The sequence below is a fragment of the Urocitellus parryii genome, chromosome 10 (assembly GCF_045843805.1).
Source record: "Urocitellus parryii isolate mUroPar1 chromosome 10, mUroPar1.hap1, whole genome shotgun sequence".
NCBI lineage: Eukaryota > Metazoa > Chordata > Mammalia > Rodentia > Sciuridae > Urocitellus > Urocitellus parryii.
The window spans coordinates 47956777-47975525 of record NC_135540.1 but is presented as its reverse complement, the minus strand read 5'-3'; the positions used below and the strand labels follow the sequence as shown (position 1 = coordinate 47975525).

General features: G+C 34.7%; 1 protein-coding gene across 2 annotated transcripts in view; it reads left to right on the top strand.

Annotated features, from left to right (window-relative positions):
• Positions 1-18749, top strand: part of Ppp3ca (protein phosphatase 3 catalytic subunit alpha) — a 308806-nt gene that overhangs the window by 241501 nt on the left and 48556 nt on the right. For both annotated transcript variants that reach the window (XM_026398115.2, XM_026398113.2), the window contains exons 6-8: positions 3803-3942; positions 12239-12316; positions 14496-14590. In XM_026398115.2, the coding sequence (XP_026253900.1) occupies positions 3803-3942; positions 12239-12316; positions 14496-14590 (313 nt within the window). The remainder of the gene's footprint in view (positions 1-3802; positions 3943-12238; positions 12317-14495; positions 14591-18749) is intronic.

The following is an 18749-nucleotide window of genomic DNA, read 5'->3' as shown; positions in this document are numbered from 1 at the left end:
TAGAAATATAAAACATTCTCCTTTAGATTTTTTCAAACAATCATTGGATATTCATGATATATTAGGCTAGAAATAGTGCTTTGTCTTTGGGAAAATATCACAAAGTTGGCCTTTAAAATGTATCCATCTCTACTCTTTGTTACTATATTGTAACAGACTAACAAAGGCAAAGATAATTTTCTGTTAATTGTATTGAAAGCTAGCTATGAGGAAAAAAAATGAACTTTTAAGAAGTTTTAAAAAAAAAAAACTTAATTTAGCATTGTCTATTACTATTGTTTTAGCCAGAAAGGAAGATTATTTATATTGAATGTGGACGCATGCTATGTTTATTTCATGAGAAAATGTAGTAATATAACATAGTTTTACATAGCATAAGAATCTCTCTTTTATTTCTTTACTTAGCTTTTGAACATTATTTATTACAACAGTGTGAGAAAAAAATAATCAAAAAACTCCACACATGTTTCTTGATTCCCAAATCCCCAAAGACAGAAAGCAATATATATCTTCTTATATTATCTTAAAATAATATTACCTGGAATTATTTTAAGGTATTTGTTTACTCTAATATATATGGCATTTTATATGTGATAAGAAGACTTTGTTCACTACCAAGCTTCCATTTAGGAAGTCTAAACTCAGATTTCTCTTCAAGAATTCTGAATATTTGACAACCATATCTATTGTCAAAACTTCCACCCTCTACTTTTAGAGACCTAAGAAACTTTCCTTGTACTTATATCAAAGAAGAAAAGAAAGGTGAAAATAATTCTAATTTTTTTATTACTCTTCCCAGTAATTTTTGCCAGAATAATTTGGTCACATTTTTTAAATCACTCTAACTGAATCAGGGATTTGCTGAGTTTTGTTATAAATATATGTGTAATTTAATATTTACTTGATTAAGCCTTATGTGTTATAAGTAGACTGTAGCTCAAACAAGTGAGGGCCTAATTTCAATGAGTAACAGAATTTTTTGCTTGAATATAGATTTACTTAAGATTGATAGTGGACACAACTCAAATTCCAACCCTTGCTTATTATTACTTAAGTGATATTTGTACAAAGATCCCTTGGTGTCACTTGTTGGAATCATTGCCACTTAATTGTTTTTTACATTTCCCTGTGTTTGAAAATTTCAGTGCTTAATCTCAGAAATCTATATATTGAATAATATTTATCAGTTAATTCCATCAATTGCCTTAATATTAAATTACTAAATAGTATTTTCCCATAGTGTTTAGTAGAGAAGGAAATCAAAGAGTCATGTAAGCTTTTCGCATGTTAGTGACCTTATAACCAGTTACTACAATAAGTACAGAATGAAAAATGGAATAGGTCAGAGTATAAATAGCTGTAGTTGTTCTGTAATGGACTTCAGGGATGTGCATTTATGTTTTAGTTGACTTTATCCAGTTTTATGGACTTACTTGGATGAGAAACTTGCCAAGTATCCTAACAGGGAGGATGAGTGAAAAATTCACTCAATATATAGCCCTTTCATTATCTGAACATAGCTGATGTATAGATGTCTAAAGTTCTGTACCATAAAGAATAAATAAAAAAGATATGGCTGTTGGGCTATTTTGTTAAAGATACAATCATGGGTAAAAATATAATCTACAAACCTCTACAACCCACACAAAAAATCATTTCTACGTGATTCTCATTTGTTGTGTTTCTTGAGTAATTTTTCTTCATGAAACTCATGATGTTGAGGAAATAACTTATTAAATCATGAACATATTTAGATATCATAAATCTCTACTGCCAGGAACTCAGTATTCTTTAAAAAGCTTATTGATTTTTATAGAAAAATTATATTTAGGGTAGCAAAGCATACAATTTCTTTTCTATCAGGAGATTTGCATCCTTAAGGTTCAAGTGAGCAGATGTTAAAATAGTGTTGTAGATAAATTGTAAATTATACCGGATTTACTTTCCTCCGAGAAAGGAATTACATGATTGTTATTTTTGAAATCAAACACGGGTACATTAAATAAACCTCTGTTTTGTACTTTACATGATTAATTTTTAAGAAACCATTACACATTTGCTTCTGGTCCTCTGAGCAATCTGTCTTTGCTTTCTATTTAAAGTGCTATCCAGATATGTTGTTGAAAGGTAATCATGGAGTTCGTGTGTAGAAAGTTCCTTTATATATGAAGTTAGCCAAATTCTTCTACAACCTGATGGACTCTTGAAATCAGTCACTAAAGGTTTCATGGTACATTGAATAGTTAAAAAAAAAAAATACCTGCAATCCCCAGAATTTACTTTTTGGCGTATTTCAGATATTCTATACAATTTTATATATATCATCAGATTCTAAGCTTTGCCATAAAATGATTTTGAGGTTTGCATTTCACTATATGTCAGAGTTTTTACTACACTTAACTTTATTTCATTTTGTATTTACATATTTTAGTGTAGATGATGTGAACCTCTAGACTGACTTTATAATTTTTCCAGAGTAAATTCTATATTAGGGTTGCTTTCCCAACCTATGATTGGAAATTTATATTGGTCTAAAAACCTTCCCTCCTCCACTGTTCTACCTCTAGTAATAAATTCTTATTTCTCTGTAAGAAATTATGTATTTGCATGGACAAGCAATATTTTTCTTGGATGAATTGTTTCAAAGGCATAAGTTATTTAAATTTCTCAAACAAGTCTACATTTATAATGAACATGGCTCATATAATGGTTGAAATATAGAGGTGTCATATTGAATGTTTTCATTGGTTGTTGAAAATGTGAAATATTTCCTTATTTTCTTTAGATAATATTAAACACCAGAATATAGAAAAACCATTACTTCATCATCTTGTATGTCCCAGGTGAAATAGAGAATTCCACTGCTTGTCAGCCTAATATTTCAGCTGTCTCTACTGGATTTTTCCAAATAGTCAAGTATTGACTCTGAAGTACATCCATTATTAATGGATTTTCATAATACTTTTATGCATTTTTCATTGCAATTAAATTATGATAAACTCAAGTAACAGTCTTATCAGATTGTTGGTGGGCTGTTATTTCCAGTTATGTTGTTCATACTTCCTAAGTGCACCTTTTTAAATTGAAATATGACTTTGATAAACATTTATCACCAAAAAGTGGATTTTATATAAAGGATTCAGGTAAAACTGTAATGTTTAGAATGTAAGCTAAAGAATGACCTCAAAATTGTAGAATGATTTGATTCCTTATCATTTCTTTTATTTCCCCCTTCCATAGTTGTATGGAAGACTGTGCTTTTGTTAGACACCTAGCTGGGCCCTAATGAATTAATATCCATAATGTTATATAGCAAGTAGCTCCTCTTCAAGCATAAGCCTTCTGTTCCCAAAATCCTGTTGTTGATATAAAAATCTAATGGAGGAAATAGGAGGAATCTCCCAAAGATAATTAACACTTCTCCTTTCACAAATGAAACACAGATGGAGTCCCATTAATTGGCAGTGGCTAAAACACTCGGATAAATAAAATAAGTAAAGAGAGTTAAAGATTAAAAGAGGAGAGGAGAAAGGGAAAAAAGAAACTTTGGGGACTACTGAGGCAGGAGAAAGATAAAGATACTGATAAAGACCAAAAAGAAATAAGCTCATCTGGAGAAAGAAGGAAGGAGTCGGACTTGGCGATGAAGAGTAGCAAGATGGGAAGGAAAGAAGGAAAGCAGAGGAGAAGTGAGCAGTGGAGTTCACCTATTGGGGAGAGGCAGGTGGATATGGTTTCCTCTGGTTTTTGAATTCCAAGTTTCCAAAGATTAGTATTTTGCTCTGTCTTCTATTTTTCTTAGTTAGACCGATTCAAAGAACCACCTGCTTATGGACCCATGTGTGATATCCTGTGGTCAGACCCCCTGGAGGATTTTGGAAATGAGAAGACTCAGGAACATTTCACTCACAACACAGTCAGGGGATGTTCATACTTCTACAGGTGAGGACCCAGGGCTTGCCGGTTGGGACAGGTTTGCCTCAAAAATGCTGGAATGTAGCAGCCATTGGATTCATTAATGACATTTGTGTAACTCCTTTAGGTAACCAGGATAAGCAAAAGGTTCACTTTGATAGTTTGGCTCAAATGGGTTCTTAGCATTCTCACAATGAAAATATAAATAAATGAGTGAATAAATTGATGTGAAATATATATATACACACATACATAAATACACAATTTCTGTGAAGAATAGAAAAGGCAGAAAAGATCATGTGATGTGAGAGTGGAGAGGCTGCTGAAGAAGATGGTAGGATTAAGTAGAAAAACTCTTCTACTTCAAGAACTCCAGGGGAAAAAAATCCATGACCGACCTTGAGTTTTCATTAAATATGCAATCACATTTAAAAATTTTTACCAGTTCTCATGACTTCAATCAGAAAAATAACTTTCTGTTGGTTAATTAAATTACATTTAAGCCATTTATATATATATATATATATATATATATATATATACATATATATATATACACATACATATACATACGTATACACACACACATATATACATATATTTTTTTTAAGTTTGTCAAGCTTCCTGTATAAATTAAAATTAGTAGCTGGATAGGTACATAGGGAATTTATTTTTAGCACCTTGATAACCAAGTTAAAATATTTTTACATTTGCAGATCTCTGGGGATTTATTCATTCCATAATATTTCAGAACACTTTACAAAGAAATCTACCAAATAATTGGGTTTCTGCATGTGCTCACTGTTTTCTTGACATTTCACCCCAATTTTAGCTTAGTGTATCTGTCTGATCTTCAGTTTCACTAGGATCTCCTGTCTTAGATTTGTGGCTTACATGAAAGTTTAAAGAAGGAAACAGGTTATGAAAAGTTGAGAATTTAAATTCTAGAGTGTATCTATCTACCTACCCACTAACTAACTTACACTTTCTTTCCATCTGCTTTCTCTCCCTCTCCCTCCCTCCCTTTCTTCCTTCCTCCCTCCCTTCCTTCCTTCCTTCCTTCCTTCCTTCCTTCCTTCCCCTCTCTTACTCCCTCTCTCTTCCTCCCTCCTTGCCTCTTTCCTCCTTCCTCCTCTCTCTTTCTTTCTTTCCCTTTCTTCCTTCTCTACCTCCCTCCCTCCCTTCTTCCTTCCTTCCTTCCTCCTTCCCTCCCTTCCCCTTCCCCTTCCCCTTCCCCTTCCCTTTCCCTTCCCTTTTCCCCTTCTCCTCTCCCTCCCCCACCACTTTACTTTCTTTCTTTCTTTCCTAAAACCAAATCTGGCATTTCCCCAAAGTTAGGGCTGAATTACAGGCAGGCAGTTAAGGTAATTGCAGAGCTGGAAGAATTCTGTAAAACACATCCAGTTGCATACCTTCTATCTGTGAATTAAGCAGATATCCTTTGTATAACTTTGATTAGTCTTTTCCATGGTAGAACATTTTGTTTTACATTATTTATATTTATATATAAATATGTATAATTTTACTATGAGGGAAAAGTGTTGTTATTCTTCTGTTGATGTGATTGAGAAATTATAGGTTGTAGGTAGAAAATCATACACTGTGAAGGATTAAAAAAATCTTTTTTTATACATAGTAATAGAGAGGTTTATTCTAAACTTTTTTATCCAAAAGTTATAATCCACCTGTATGTTTTGAAAATTTGGGCACCAAGTCTAAGGAGCTATTTTGGACAAAATGAAGAAACATGTATAATATTTATGAAAAAATCCTGAAGATTCTTTGCAGTAGTTAATTTAGGAATGATCCTTTATATAAGATGTTATTTCTAGAGAAAAGTTAAGTATGATTGAAGTATACAAGCCAAGTGTTCAATTTTCCAAACCTGGTATTAAATCCCCAATCATACTAGATGTTTAAATTACCTGTATGATACCACTGAGTTGTTCTTTATTATCATAGTATCAAACAGAATACAAACTCTTGATTTTAATAGAATTCTATTCATTAATTCATAGTATGGCATAGTGCCATGAGTTTTCTGCATTAGCTATCCATCTAAATCATTCTGAACCAAGATCCATACTGAACTTACATAAAGTGCAGTATTTTTACTTTGTGAACATGTACTCAAAAATGTGTGTAGATGAGGAATAAAATCTATCAACTGGATAAGTTGAGAATTAAGCATGTTTTCAGATTTTATTCTCCACAAAATGATTAAATCATTTCATAGGAGGTTCTTTCAGATATTAATATTTTAGCCGTAAAAAATTATTGTGAGGTTGAGTATTTAAATCTGCAGCTCACAGATTCCAACTATTTGCAGAAAAGTCTAGATTATGTTTTGTCTTAGAAAGATAAAAATGTCTTTCCTGTTCTCCTGGAGCTTTTTGGTCCTTTTGCCTTTAGCAACATCTTGAAGATATTGAGGCCTTTTCTAAGGTGATGGTTTCTACAGTTCATCTAGATGGACACAAGCAAGCCATGAAATTAGTAGAGAAACTTAGCAATAATTACCTGTTCAATTAATTGGAGTAATTTACATGCACCATGTCCAGATTTATTTTTCATGTTCATGTATAGTTTGCATATATAACTTAACATGCAACCCTATCGCTATCTAACATATTGTCTTGGTTATGATTGACGTTCAAACAAAAGTTATACAGAAAAATACATCAGAAGGAATTTTTTAATGCTGTCCATGAGACTTATTAGACAGGCAAAGTGATGGAGAGGAAAAAATCCATGGGAATTCTGTCTTTGCCCCCATGTTACATTTATTTTTATAATCTTAGAACAGAGTTTGCATACTCAAATGCCTATAATGTTCAAGTAGGTAATTGAGCTACTTGAGCAGGCCAAGTGTTAGACTGAAGATGACATAGGAGGTAAAGTATTCACTTTCTTATAAACAAAGGAATACTGTTGGCAGGATTTGGTGCTTAGGTTGTCAATTTGTAGCTCTGCCTTGAATGAATCATGTTAGCTTCTTGTTTTGAGTTTTCCTGCTTCAAAATGAGTGAGTTCAGTTCCTCTAAGCAGTGAGTCTTGAAGGACATATTAACAGACACTGTTAGTATTGAAGGCTGCAGTTACATCTCACTCTAATCACTTCTGATCTCTTGATCACAAATTTCCATCTCTTTACATGCTGCTTAATTTCTCTGCTGCTTAATTTCATTCCCTTCCCTTTTGAAATCCTTGGATTCCTCCTTCCTATTCCCAACTTATTTTCCTCTTATTTAGCAGCACGTGCTGCCTCTTTCTTTGTCTTCTTTATACTTTTTTTTTTAAATTCACATTCTCTTCTAGGAACCTGGCTCACTTGCCCAGATCCACTGTAAACTCTAAACTCCATGGTTTGCTTATTTAATCTGTGTCTTGCCCTTCATCTCTTTATCTTCCTGGGCTCCAATCCCCTATGTCTATTTGTCTGATCCAATTCTCTGTCTAGGTGTTCCATTGTCCTTAACCTGCACTTAACTTGTTTGAAGGGGGTATATACTTCCCACTTGCTTAATCCCCATGGAGATGCCTCCTGGTTTTTTGGAGATTGTTTAGTTTTAATAGCATTTCATTATCCCTGTTACACAGACTAGCAGGTACATTTGCCTTTTCTTCTTATATTGAAATTAGCACCAATCAGTCATCATGTCTTATTAAAACTTTGTTTATAATATCACCAAAAACTAAACCATCCTGCCTTCTTTCCCTCCCATTCTAAGTTGAAAATTTGGGCAGTTTTAATCTGTTGAAGTCACACCAGAGCTTTCTGCTCCCAATTTTATCAGTATCCTCTCTTCCCCTTCCCTTCCTTATTTCTACACTTCCACTCATGGGCATCCTTTATGAGAATCCACTCACTTACTCGGTTATTTAACAAACATTGGCTGAGCACCTATCGTGTATGCCCTCTGCTAAGTTGTATAGATGCTCAGAGTCTCTGCCTTTAAGGGAATGATAGTCTAATAGCAGAGAGAAAAAAGCAAAAACAGACCAAGTGCAAGATACATAGTGCATCACAGGTGTGCAGGCCATTACACACATGCATGCAAATATGGAGTTAGGAGTCTTAACCCAAAGACATGGTGGACTAGGGCTTTAGGCCCAGGTGTTACCAGAGTTTGAAAGGATGAAGAGAACATATCCATCCAGTCATGGAGGGGAGGCTCTTACAGGCAAGGAATGTGGGGGAGTTCTGCAGAAATGGCCACTTGAGGGGCTGGGATTGTGGCTCAGCGGTAGAACACTTGCCTAGCATGTGCGGGACCCGGGTTCAATCCTCAGCACCACATAAAAATAAAGGCATTGTGTTGTGTCCATCTACACCTAAAAAATAAATTAAAATTTAAAAAATGGCCACTTGAGTTGTTTTACTTCACTTCTATTCCCAAATTACATTTAGCTGCTTTGTTGTTCACTGAAGCTGAGCATTCATATGACTAAGCTATTCTATTTTTACACATAGTAAACATATGTACATATGTGTACCATGTTACAGCATGAATAATAAACTTTAATATTTATATTAGACTGCACATAGCAACATGGATGAGTGGCACAAGTATAATTATGAGCAAAAGAGACCAGGTACTATTTATTAATCGTACATGTTATATGATTCCATCCAAATGAGCTCAGCATCTGAGAAAGCTAATCTATAATGTTAAAAGCCAGATACTTAGTAAGGAAATGATTATGAAGGAGCGGTGAGTTTCTTGGGTTCGGGTTATGTTCCCTGTCTTCATCTGAATATTAGTTACCAGGGTGTCCACTCTGTGGCAGGTTATCAAGTTGTAATCTTTTGATTTGTGCCCTTTTCTGTATTGGTTTTTTACTTCAATAAAAAGTTTGCCGTAGGGCTGCAGATGAAGCTGAGTGGTAGAGTGCTTACCCAGCAAACACGAACCCTAGATTGAATCCCTAACATCACAAAATAAAATAAAAAGTTTACCTTCAATAAAAATTGCTTGCCACTCCTGAGGCCGCCCGCAGCCAAGTATAAGCAAGGACTTAAGTTCTGCAGAAGCCTGGCAGGAAAAGTTGGAGCCCTAGTGGGTAAAATCAAATTAGTTGGAGAACCCTGGGGCAAAGAAGAAATGCAGCAAGCACTAGAAAAAGATAGGCCTGACAGTGTCTTGGAAGACTCAGATCATCCAGGGCTGAGTGACCACCTACAATAGATATCAAGAAGCAGGTGAGAATGCAGTAGGGCTGGGACAGGTTGAGGGCACCTAGGAGGTGGAGGCTGCCAACGAGGTACCTTGGAAAGTGATTGCAGCCTTCCTGCCTCTGCTTTGCTGAAGCATCAGGCAGGAGAGAAACCCTTTGCACCTCTCACCTGCTTAAGTGCCTCTCTTGAGGCTACCTCCCCAACTCTACTTGAGCTCTAGTAAGCTGACAGATTGTTGCCAACTGTTTAGGTGGGAAGAGTGGGAAAAACAGTTCATCCCTCTCTTAAGACACTCACTATTGCTGAGGGCAGATATGTGAATAGATTTTGCATCACAACATAAATGATACCTTAGATCTGTGCATTATAAAAGCAGAAGATGCAGCCGTTCTGCACTGATTGTGATTGGGGTGTGGGGGCTTTTGGTGAAGGCTTCTCCAGTGAAAAGCGTCATTTCACCAAAGAATTCACCTTTCAAGGAGAAAAAAAAAATGCACATGGAGTGTCTACAAAGATGTAACCATAAAACCACATCCTAATAACGCCGGCTGGGTAAAATCATAAAGTCTTCAATCTGAGAGGATTAACTCAACATCAAAACTATAGTTTAATATACTGTAGAAAGAAAAAGAGGAGAACAAATAGAACAGAACTAATATAATAGAGCTATTTGCTTAGTACCAACTCGGTTTTCCTACTATTTTTATCACATTTTTCTCTTTTCTGCCTTCTTCACCTTTGTTCTTACTCAGTCCACATTCTGTCTACCCCTTCTGGATAAGATTCTACCCCTTTCCCATCTACTCATTCACAAAGATCATTTCCTTGAAGATCTCACATAAAGGAGATTTTTCATGAACAGTTCCCTAATTAACTGCAGAATCAAATGCTTTCTTGCTTCATAATGGTTTTATAAAATTTGTGCTATTTTATCTTTATCTCACACACACTCACACACACACACACACACACACACACACACACATACACATATACATTTATGAAAAGCCATATATTTTATTACATATAAATATATGGATTTTCAGCTTGAATCTTTTGTTTTGTGATCATTTCCTTTAAAAAAGCATAGAAATGTTGTAGAATGTTTTGGTTGTTTTTCAAATACTATTTAAGATTTTAATGCACCCTTGGCAAGTATTTCATCAGTAATGGGAATCTAGGGGATACTTGATTATTTTCTAAAAATTATTTAGGATAATTCTTTAAAAGCTTGAGCATTTAATTATGCATGTTTTTAAATTTATAATTTTTTTCTTCAAAACGAGTTTTTTCCATGTAAATAATAGAAGTGTACCTTATGTAATACTATTAATCAACAAATTGCTGCTTAGTTAATTTTATTTTTTGTCAGGTTTCCATTCAAAGTCATATTTTTTTTCATGAGGAAAAACACAGTCTAAACATATTATGGTATCAAAATTAGCATGAATAAAATATATTGAAATTATATTTTCATCAGAGGAGTGTAAATTGTTTCAAAAGGCAGGAGTGGGGGACAGCATAACCAAGCCATTTTACACAAAGGCAAGTGACAAACCAGGCAAGCAGTCCCCATCCAACAATGTAACAAGACAATACGCTGTCTTATAAAGCCTCAAAGGCAGCAGGACTATAAAGCGCTCAAGAGACGGGGAGGAACATTCATTTAGAACATACTCAATGACACTCCTTAGCTGGGCATTTATAGCCAAATATGTACCAAACAAACATGCTGTTTTTGAAAGGCCAGCCATTGTCTCTGAAATAAAGATTTATTTTCCCAACTTATATGAAAAGGGTAGAGACTCACCTTTTCATTAAGTAGAACAGAATTTGAAGACATGGGTTAATCAGCTCCTGGTCTTAGATACCAGATGGGCACATTCCCACATAGAGGCATAGGCCATCTTCACCAGTCTCTCAGACATACTCCTGACTAATTAGGTGGATGGCTTATTGACCAGGTGGACCTGGGACAGCTAGGAAGTGGGGGCCTCATGCATATCTCCTTTTTTTCTCTGTCTTGCAACACACACACACACACACACACACACACACACACAGATGTGCACAGAAATCATTTTCAGCGTTTGATCCCATTTTTGTTAAAGAACTGAAACTTTCTTACAATCAATTGATGTAAAACTCTGTGCCATCTTAGTGGTATTTTTTTCTATTGATGAGAGAATTTATACAAATGTAGCATAGAAACTACATTCATCATTTTTATGATAAATTATTTTAGTAGTATAAACAGCTAAAATATTACCACAAAGTGCTATTTTATAATTGATGAGTGCTGTCTATTGTATGTATAGAGTAGGTTTTAGTAAATATCTGCAGTTTGTTTATGAGTATTGGTTTTGAATTGTCAAAATTCATTTTTATAATGCACATTTATCTCATTAAAAACTTGTACAGCAGAGATATTGTGATTGTAAAAAATGTTTCTAAAATTTTAATTTGTAGTTTCAATTTCACTTATAATGGAGTCCTTTGAGTTTGAAACTTTTAAGGCAAACATAATAATTGTATATTGGATATATTTACCAAGTCAAGATAAATAAGTTTTGAGATGAACTGCTCTTGATAATATATAATGTACAATTTAAAAATCTTGTGAATGTCTATAATTTTATTTAGGTGTTGCCACAATACAGTCAGCTTAATGTACCCACAATATTAGATCAGCCGAATTTGATTTCCTAGTACACTTACTCTCCTGCATTTCCTAGCTCACTTTTCTGTTGCACACTCGTGCATGCAAGCACATGTACACAAACGGTGTCGTGTTTGGGAATATTGAGGTTTCATTCTCGTGATATATTTATGTTTCTGTTTACTTTGTATTTAAATGGAAATTTATAAAAATTGATCATGACTGAGAGTGAACACTCCACTGTTATTATATAATGGCCTGGTTGGTTTTGTTTGCAATTCACATACATCCCTGTTTGATCATGATTACTACTGTAGGTGCCTTTTCTGCCATAGAGACAAACTGTCCTTAGAGCCAAGCAGCTTGTTTCAGGAATGGTGTATGTTTGATTATGCTCTATCAAACTGGTCTGGATATCAGAGGTGAATATGGGACTCCTGATGACTTGATAACAGATACTTCTCTTTTCTTTTTGTCTCTCACAGTTACCCAGCTGTTTGTGAATTCTTGCAGCACAATAACTTGTTATCTATACTCCGAGCCCATGAAGCCCAAGATGCAGGGTAAGCAGACTTGAGGATTTGGGAAAACTGTACATTGCCCCTTTCTGAAAACTTCCTTCTGTGCTCAGGCCCTGTGGATTCCCTTTTGCCAGACTCACTCCCAGACAGAATTAGGTCTTAAAATGGTCACTGACAAGGCAGGTAGGGCAGAGTCCCTGGTGGTAAAGCCCCTTTTAAAGTTCTTCAGCCTTTAGCTTAAACAAGTCAATTTTCAGCTTTTCTAAAGTACTATAAGGCAACCTCCTCCCTTATTTCTCCCACTTCCTACTTTGACCACTGTCTTCTAATTGAGTAAATTACCAGCTATGGTTCAGTCTTGGTTGGTAAGATGAATGAGAATCTCATGTACATATTTAAAATATATTGCATGTTATATTTTTGTTTTAAAGAATGCTATTCCTGATCACTGTAGAGCTCTAAAGGAAAAAAAAAACATGTAGGGACATTTAAACAAAGGAAAAACTCATATGTTCTCAGCAAATAATTACATAAAATTGATTTTGTATTGATTGGTAAATTTTAAAATCATAGACCAATTTTCAGAGTTTAGAAAACTAAGAAATGTCAAATATGTTCACTTCAGCAGTTCATTAAATCTACATGAGGAAGAAATTAGAATAACAAATTTAGGATTTGATTTTGAATACCCTTTTCCATTATGCTCCACTGAAAGGCATTGTTTGCTTTTAAATTATTAAATGCATTCGTTCATATTTTCGATATTGGATTTTACAACTTTTCTGAAATTGACAAGGATACCTACATTGTTTCTAAGAAGGCCCCCATCAAGCATGCTCCAGGAACAAAGCAGAAACTTAAGTTCCTTTCAAAGTTAGCTTTTTTTGAAGCGTTTCATCAATAGAGAGAAGAACAGTCAATTATCTTGATAACCATTATACTTTCAAAAAGTTGCCAATATTTTTGACATAAAGTGGTCCAATAAATAGAGCAATATACAAAGACTTGCCACTTATAACCAGGCCACTTTTTCTATAAGTCTTCAGTATTATATGAAGGTTCTATATAAGCATTTTGCTTGGACTGAGTGATTTCTTTTCAAAGAATATCTGATTAAATTTTTGGAAATTTATATCTGATTAAATTTTTGGACATCTGTAGACTGTTTCCATTTTAGAATTTTATTTATTACCAAGCTTTGCTGGTGTCTGCAAGTTAAAGATTATTGTCTCAGCAGGGTAATATTTAATCAATCAGTACTAAAACAGACCAGCTACAAGAACTTTGGAAATAAACCAGCAATCCAGTCACATTTTTCTACTAAAACAAAACTAATTTATAAAATAGCACTCTACTTCTCAAATAATCAGGGCATCTTTTCCATCAGGGCAAAAAAGAATCTCATGAATTCTATGAAATAGATTTAGGGAATACCCACTTAGAAGCATGGCTAGAAAACAAAATTTTATCATTTTATTGGTGTCTCACATTTGTTATTTCTGGTAGATGAACTGTGCCTTATATAGCTTGGTTCTTAAAGTAGTTCAAATAGTACCTTTTGATAGATAGGTAGCCATTTTAAAATTTATAAATTTAAAAAGATTTGTATTTTTTTTCTTTTTGAAACTGTTCAGGTATACTACTTTTCTCTGAAGAAAACAACTAGTAAAATCTTCTTGAAATATTCTAGAAGCATTTTGTTTATGGAACTGAGCTTTGTCAAGGGGAAAAAGATCAGTGTGAAAGACAGTAGTAACACTCTTAATCCTAGCACCTTGACTTTCTATACTGAAGCTGGCTATGTGTACTTGACAACAATAAGAAACAAAAAACTGGATGACATATTCACAATTTCCCCAAGGAGAGATTCATCAATTGCTCATTTTCAATAAAAAGTCCTGTTGATATTAATTGATTCACACAACATATTTTTAAGTAAGCAAATAAACTGTGGTTTTCCACAAAATCCTGTCTTCCCCTGAGGTTTGCTGAATTTAGAACATATCTGTTTGGAAATTATACACGATTGTATGTTTTCATTGTCAATCCTGAAATGGATTATAAGAGACTTCAGAGAGAACATTTTATTTAGTATTATGTAATTGAATCCTTTTTGAAAGATAGAACTTAATTCATTTAAATTTCTATTTCCAAATCTGTAATTTATTATCACCCTTTTTGCACACTAACCCTTTTTTTAACTCATATTTGTTGTTTTTAGGTATCGCATGTACAGGAAAAGCCAAACAACAGGCTTCCCTTCTCTAATTACAATTTTTTCAGCACCAAATTATTTAGATGTATACAATAACAAAGGTAAGACCTTTTTAAACTCTTCTTGCGGTCTTGTATAATATGTGCAATTAATCTTTAACTTGCCTTATTTTGGTTTGGCTTTGGATTTTTAACCATTTATTGTTCTCTTACTTTTTCAATTTTTGTTTGTTGCCAATTTTGTGATTACACATGGAGACACATTTGACTAGTGGTGGGGTCCAGGCACTGGTACCTTTAAAATATTTTTCAAGACATTTCTAAAGTCTGTAAAGAATATTAGCTGCTGCTCTGGCAGTTAAAGATATTTTTAAAAAACAATGAGAGGTAATCTAATATCATGGTCCCTAAAAAGGATGTGTATTTGAATGAGAGTAGTGAGATCCTGTGTATAAATGATCAGCAAAAAAAGTGTGCAGCTTAAAGAAACTATAGCTTGAAATTCAAGTTCAAATTGTATTTATTGAACACCTACCAAGAGTCCTCTTTCTAGGCAAGTATGGGTTCATTTCTTAAAAAAAAATTAAAAATAAGTAAAAGTAAGCTCCAAGGTAAATATTATAGCCAAATCTTCCCCTTTTTGATATGCAGAATCAATCCCTGTGGTTAATTGCCTTGCCTGAGGTCACTCATTTAGGAAGTAATGAACTGGGATGAAACCTAACCGTCAAGTTCAGTGACCTGTACTTGCTTTCTGAAATTCCATATTCAGTATGCCTGGAGGTGGTGAGGGGGAACTGGGAAACAAGAGGACATTATTTACTCACTGTGGATAAAAAAAGAAAAAGCAAGGGATCCATTATTACCCTCTTTCATAAAGGTAGTTTCTTAATTTGGAAATCATGGTATTATAGGTATGTCAGGATAGGTGATCAAATGCAGAAGTGACATGACCTCTAGTTGATATTGGTCTGCACATTACATGGGTATCAAGTCTGAGTAGAACTTTCAGAGATTAAGAGAATTGGAGACCAGAAGGGAAAACTCAAATCAACCCATAGTCCAGGAAAAGCAGAAAAAGGCAGTCTGGTTTCTGAGTCAGTCTGAAAACTCCTATAATTAGGAGCCATTCCCATGCATAAGTCAGGTATGATGAATGTCTTCCTGCCTTGTGTCCAGGATGCCTAATAGGGGCTTTCACCTCCAGTATTCCCAAGTGCCTGCTGAGTGTTCTGTCTTTAAGAGGTTGTTGCCTCGATTTCTGGTGTTCCCTTTCCCTGTCTAGTACTTCCCACTTCCTCCTTCTCAGAGATAGACCTTGACCTTCATATATTCGGGAGCTCTCAGGGATCTTCCCACAAAAGGCAAATCTGGTGTAATCACAGTGCTGCCCCACCTCTCCTTCTGTTCCTTACTTCTCCCTCCACACACTTGCTCTTTCCTACAGATGGAGCCTACAACCCTCCCACTCCCTTCCCAAGAGCCCAGAGAGAGACATCTGCTGGATGGAGTTTTCCATCACTGTACATTCTTTTTCATGACTATATTGACAGTTATGGCCCCTTTTTCTGTACTCGGGGGCATAATTATCAGTAGACACAGTGCAGTTTCTGTCACACTTGAGGGTGGCAGGGAGCACAAGACAATTCTAGAAATGAGGTGCTGCCTCTTGTGGCAAGAAGTTTGCAAAGTCAAATAACATGTGTCCTCTGCATGCCATGTGCTTGTAAGGCAGTTGACAAAGCGAGATTTTAGTGGCTTACTAAAAATATAAGACATAACGTGATTTAGCTGAAATCAAGGGACTCAATATGAAATACATTTGACAAGGGGTAATTTTCTGGAATGATCAGAGAAGTCCTTGTTTGAGATAAAATATGACCTGAATCATAAATATTGGCCAGTGTTTGGTGAGAAAGAGGAAAACACAAAGTCAAATCAAGTGATTTTTTTTTTTAAAAGCAGCAAATACTTTGTGTATAAAATCAATTCCCAGGATTTTCAGTCTTGCTCTATAGAGGGCACCTGAAGTAGCACCAAGCAGTTTAAGAACTCAGTAGGTCGTATTACACATCCCATCAGGATCCTGTAATTTATCTTAGGTGTGTAAAATATGAACACAAGTTTTTATTATTCTATGTCATTTAAACTTTGTTCTATTAAACCTAGAGAAAGGAACACCCAAAAAGTTATGTTCTTTTCAGAGACTGATTGCTAAGTTGCACGTACAAACAAGGTTTCTAGCAATTAAACAAAAATAGAATAATAAAAATTAAAATGGGATTTTATTCCATAAGAATGGTCTTGCCTCTTTTTGTTATTTCTAATTGTAGGTAATATGATTTTTGTTAAGACTAAAACCACTTGTCACATATGGTGTATGTTACTTCTTTGTATATGGTTCTGAGATAACAAGGTAGGAACTTGAAAACACATGTGTTTTTAAACACACACACACACACACACACAGGTATCAGGGCACAGCTATCTTTGAGACTGTGTTGTTCTTTTATTCTTTCCTCTTGCCTTAGGGTAGAGCAGTCTTTTAGGAACGAGATAGAAGTGTTTCATTTGGGGAACCTTTTCATAAAACAAGAAATTCTCCCAAGAGAAAAGGATAAACTGATAGGAAAAAGAAAGACATATTCTTCAGTTAGAACATAATTTCAAAAGACTTTTGTGTAAATTTTCTGAAGCACTTTAAAGCTATTATGCTAACAGTGTGTACAGTATCTGGGAGTGGGAGTCAATTATTCACAGCTAAAGTGAAGATTATTCTTTTTGAATAAAATCAGTGTTAACTAGAATATTAAAAGGCAGTGCAATGAAATTGGGTTGTGAGATCCTCCAAAATACAATTAATAGAAAAATAACACTGAAGAATCTCTGAGTTGAACATCTGATTCTTAGAGATGGATGACCATAAAGGATTCTGGAATTATAACCCAATAGTTATGTTATGGTTTGATTTGTAAAGCTCCTGCAGATTAAGACACCAGTGACTCTGAAAAAATAAAAGTATATTTGTTCTGCCATCTTAATTAAAAAGAGTAATAGTTGTGATCAAATGTGTATTTATATATCCAATAGTTCTGATTAGTGCTCCTTAATGGCTTATAGCTAATAAGAAATGCTTGGAAAGTGAGGACTGAGTGTTCCATCTCTTGGTGAAGCCCACATTAATTCTGTCAGCTCTTATCCTTTGCAGTCTGCCGTAACATAATTGTTTTCTCACTGGTCTCCCTGCTTCTGTTTCCTCACGCTGACAACTGCAAGATGCCAGGGCAAAAGATGTAGGTTTGAATCGCATTAAACAAATAACTCATTCAGATTTATTGGATGTGCAGTGCTATCTCTGTAAAATGAGGGAAAAATTTTCTTTTTTGACTAATACATGGAATTGCTTTGAAACAAAGTGCTGTGCAATATTAAGATATTATCATCATTGAATATGTTAGGTTATTATTATGCCACATGTTAGTTCAGGGCTTCACAAAAGCTGCCAGGAAAAGGCTGCTTCTCTTCAGCTTTTTACTTATCATTTCACTATATATTATTTTACCTACCTTATGACCTCCCTCTTCACTTCTGAGTGAACCCTTTTCTGTAGCCAACTTGTTCTTCTCATTTCCCTCAACAACTTTTGACTTTCCATCTCTCCACACCTTGGCCCCCATACTTCTCTCCATCTAAAATGCTTGACTTGCACCCTGCCCATCTAGGTAGATTAGACCCTTTCCATCTCTGTTTCCATGAAGACCCCCTTTGAATGTTTTCAATGCCAGTCATTTTTTTCTTATACATATCATACATTTTTAGTTAGCTTTCCCATAAATTTCAGTTACATGCCAATCATTTATTTATTTTTTATTTGAAATATGAAGCTTTTGAATTAACATTGTACATGGTACATTGACATTGTGAAGCCAGACTGCATACATTGTACCTGGTAGGCAGTCGATACATGAATCAATTGGAGCATTTTTCTTCTAGGAATTAATAGAAGACAGTGCCCAATAAGTGCCCTATCAATATTGACCCAGAGATTTTTTTTTAATCTCACTTGAAATTATTGCCGTAATCAGTGCCAATGCCCTTTCCAAATTGGAGTTAAACATTTGCAGAGCACTTTGTGCATTTGAATTGTTTTTCTTCTGTGAATCTGATCCCTAAAGGAAAAGTTATTTCCTGATTCTTTAAATATACTAGATGAAAAATGAAGTAATGAAACATAGTTTTCATTTTTTTCTTCATAATTTGC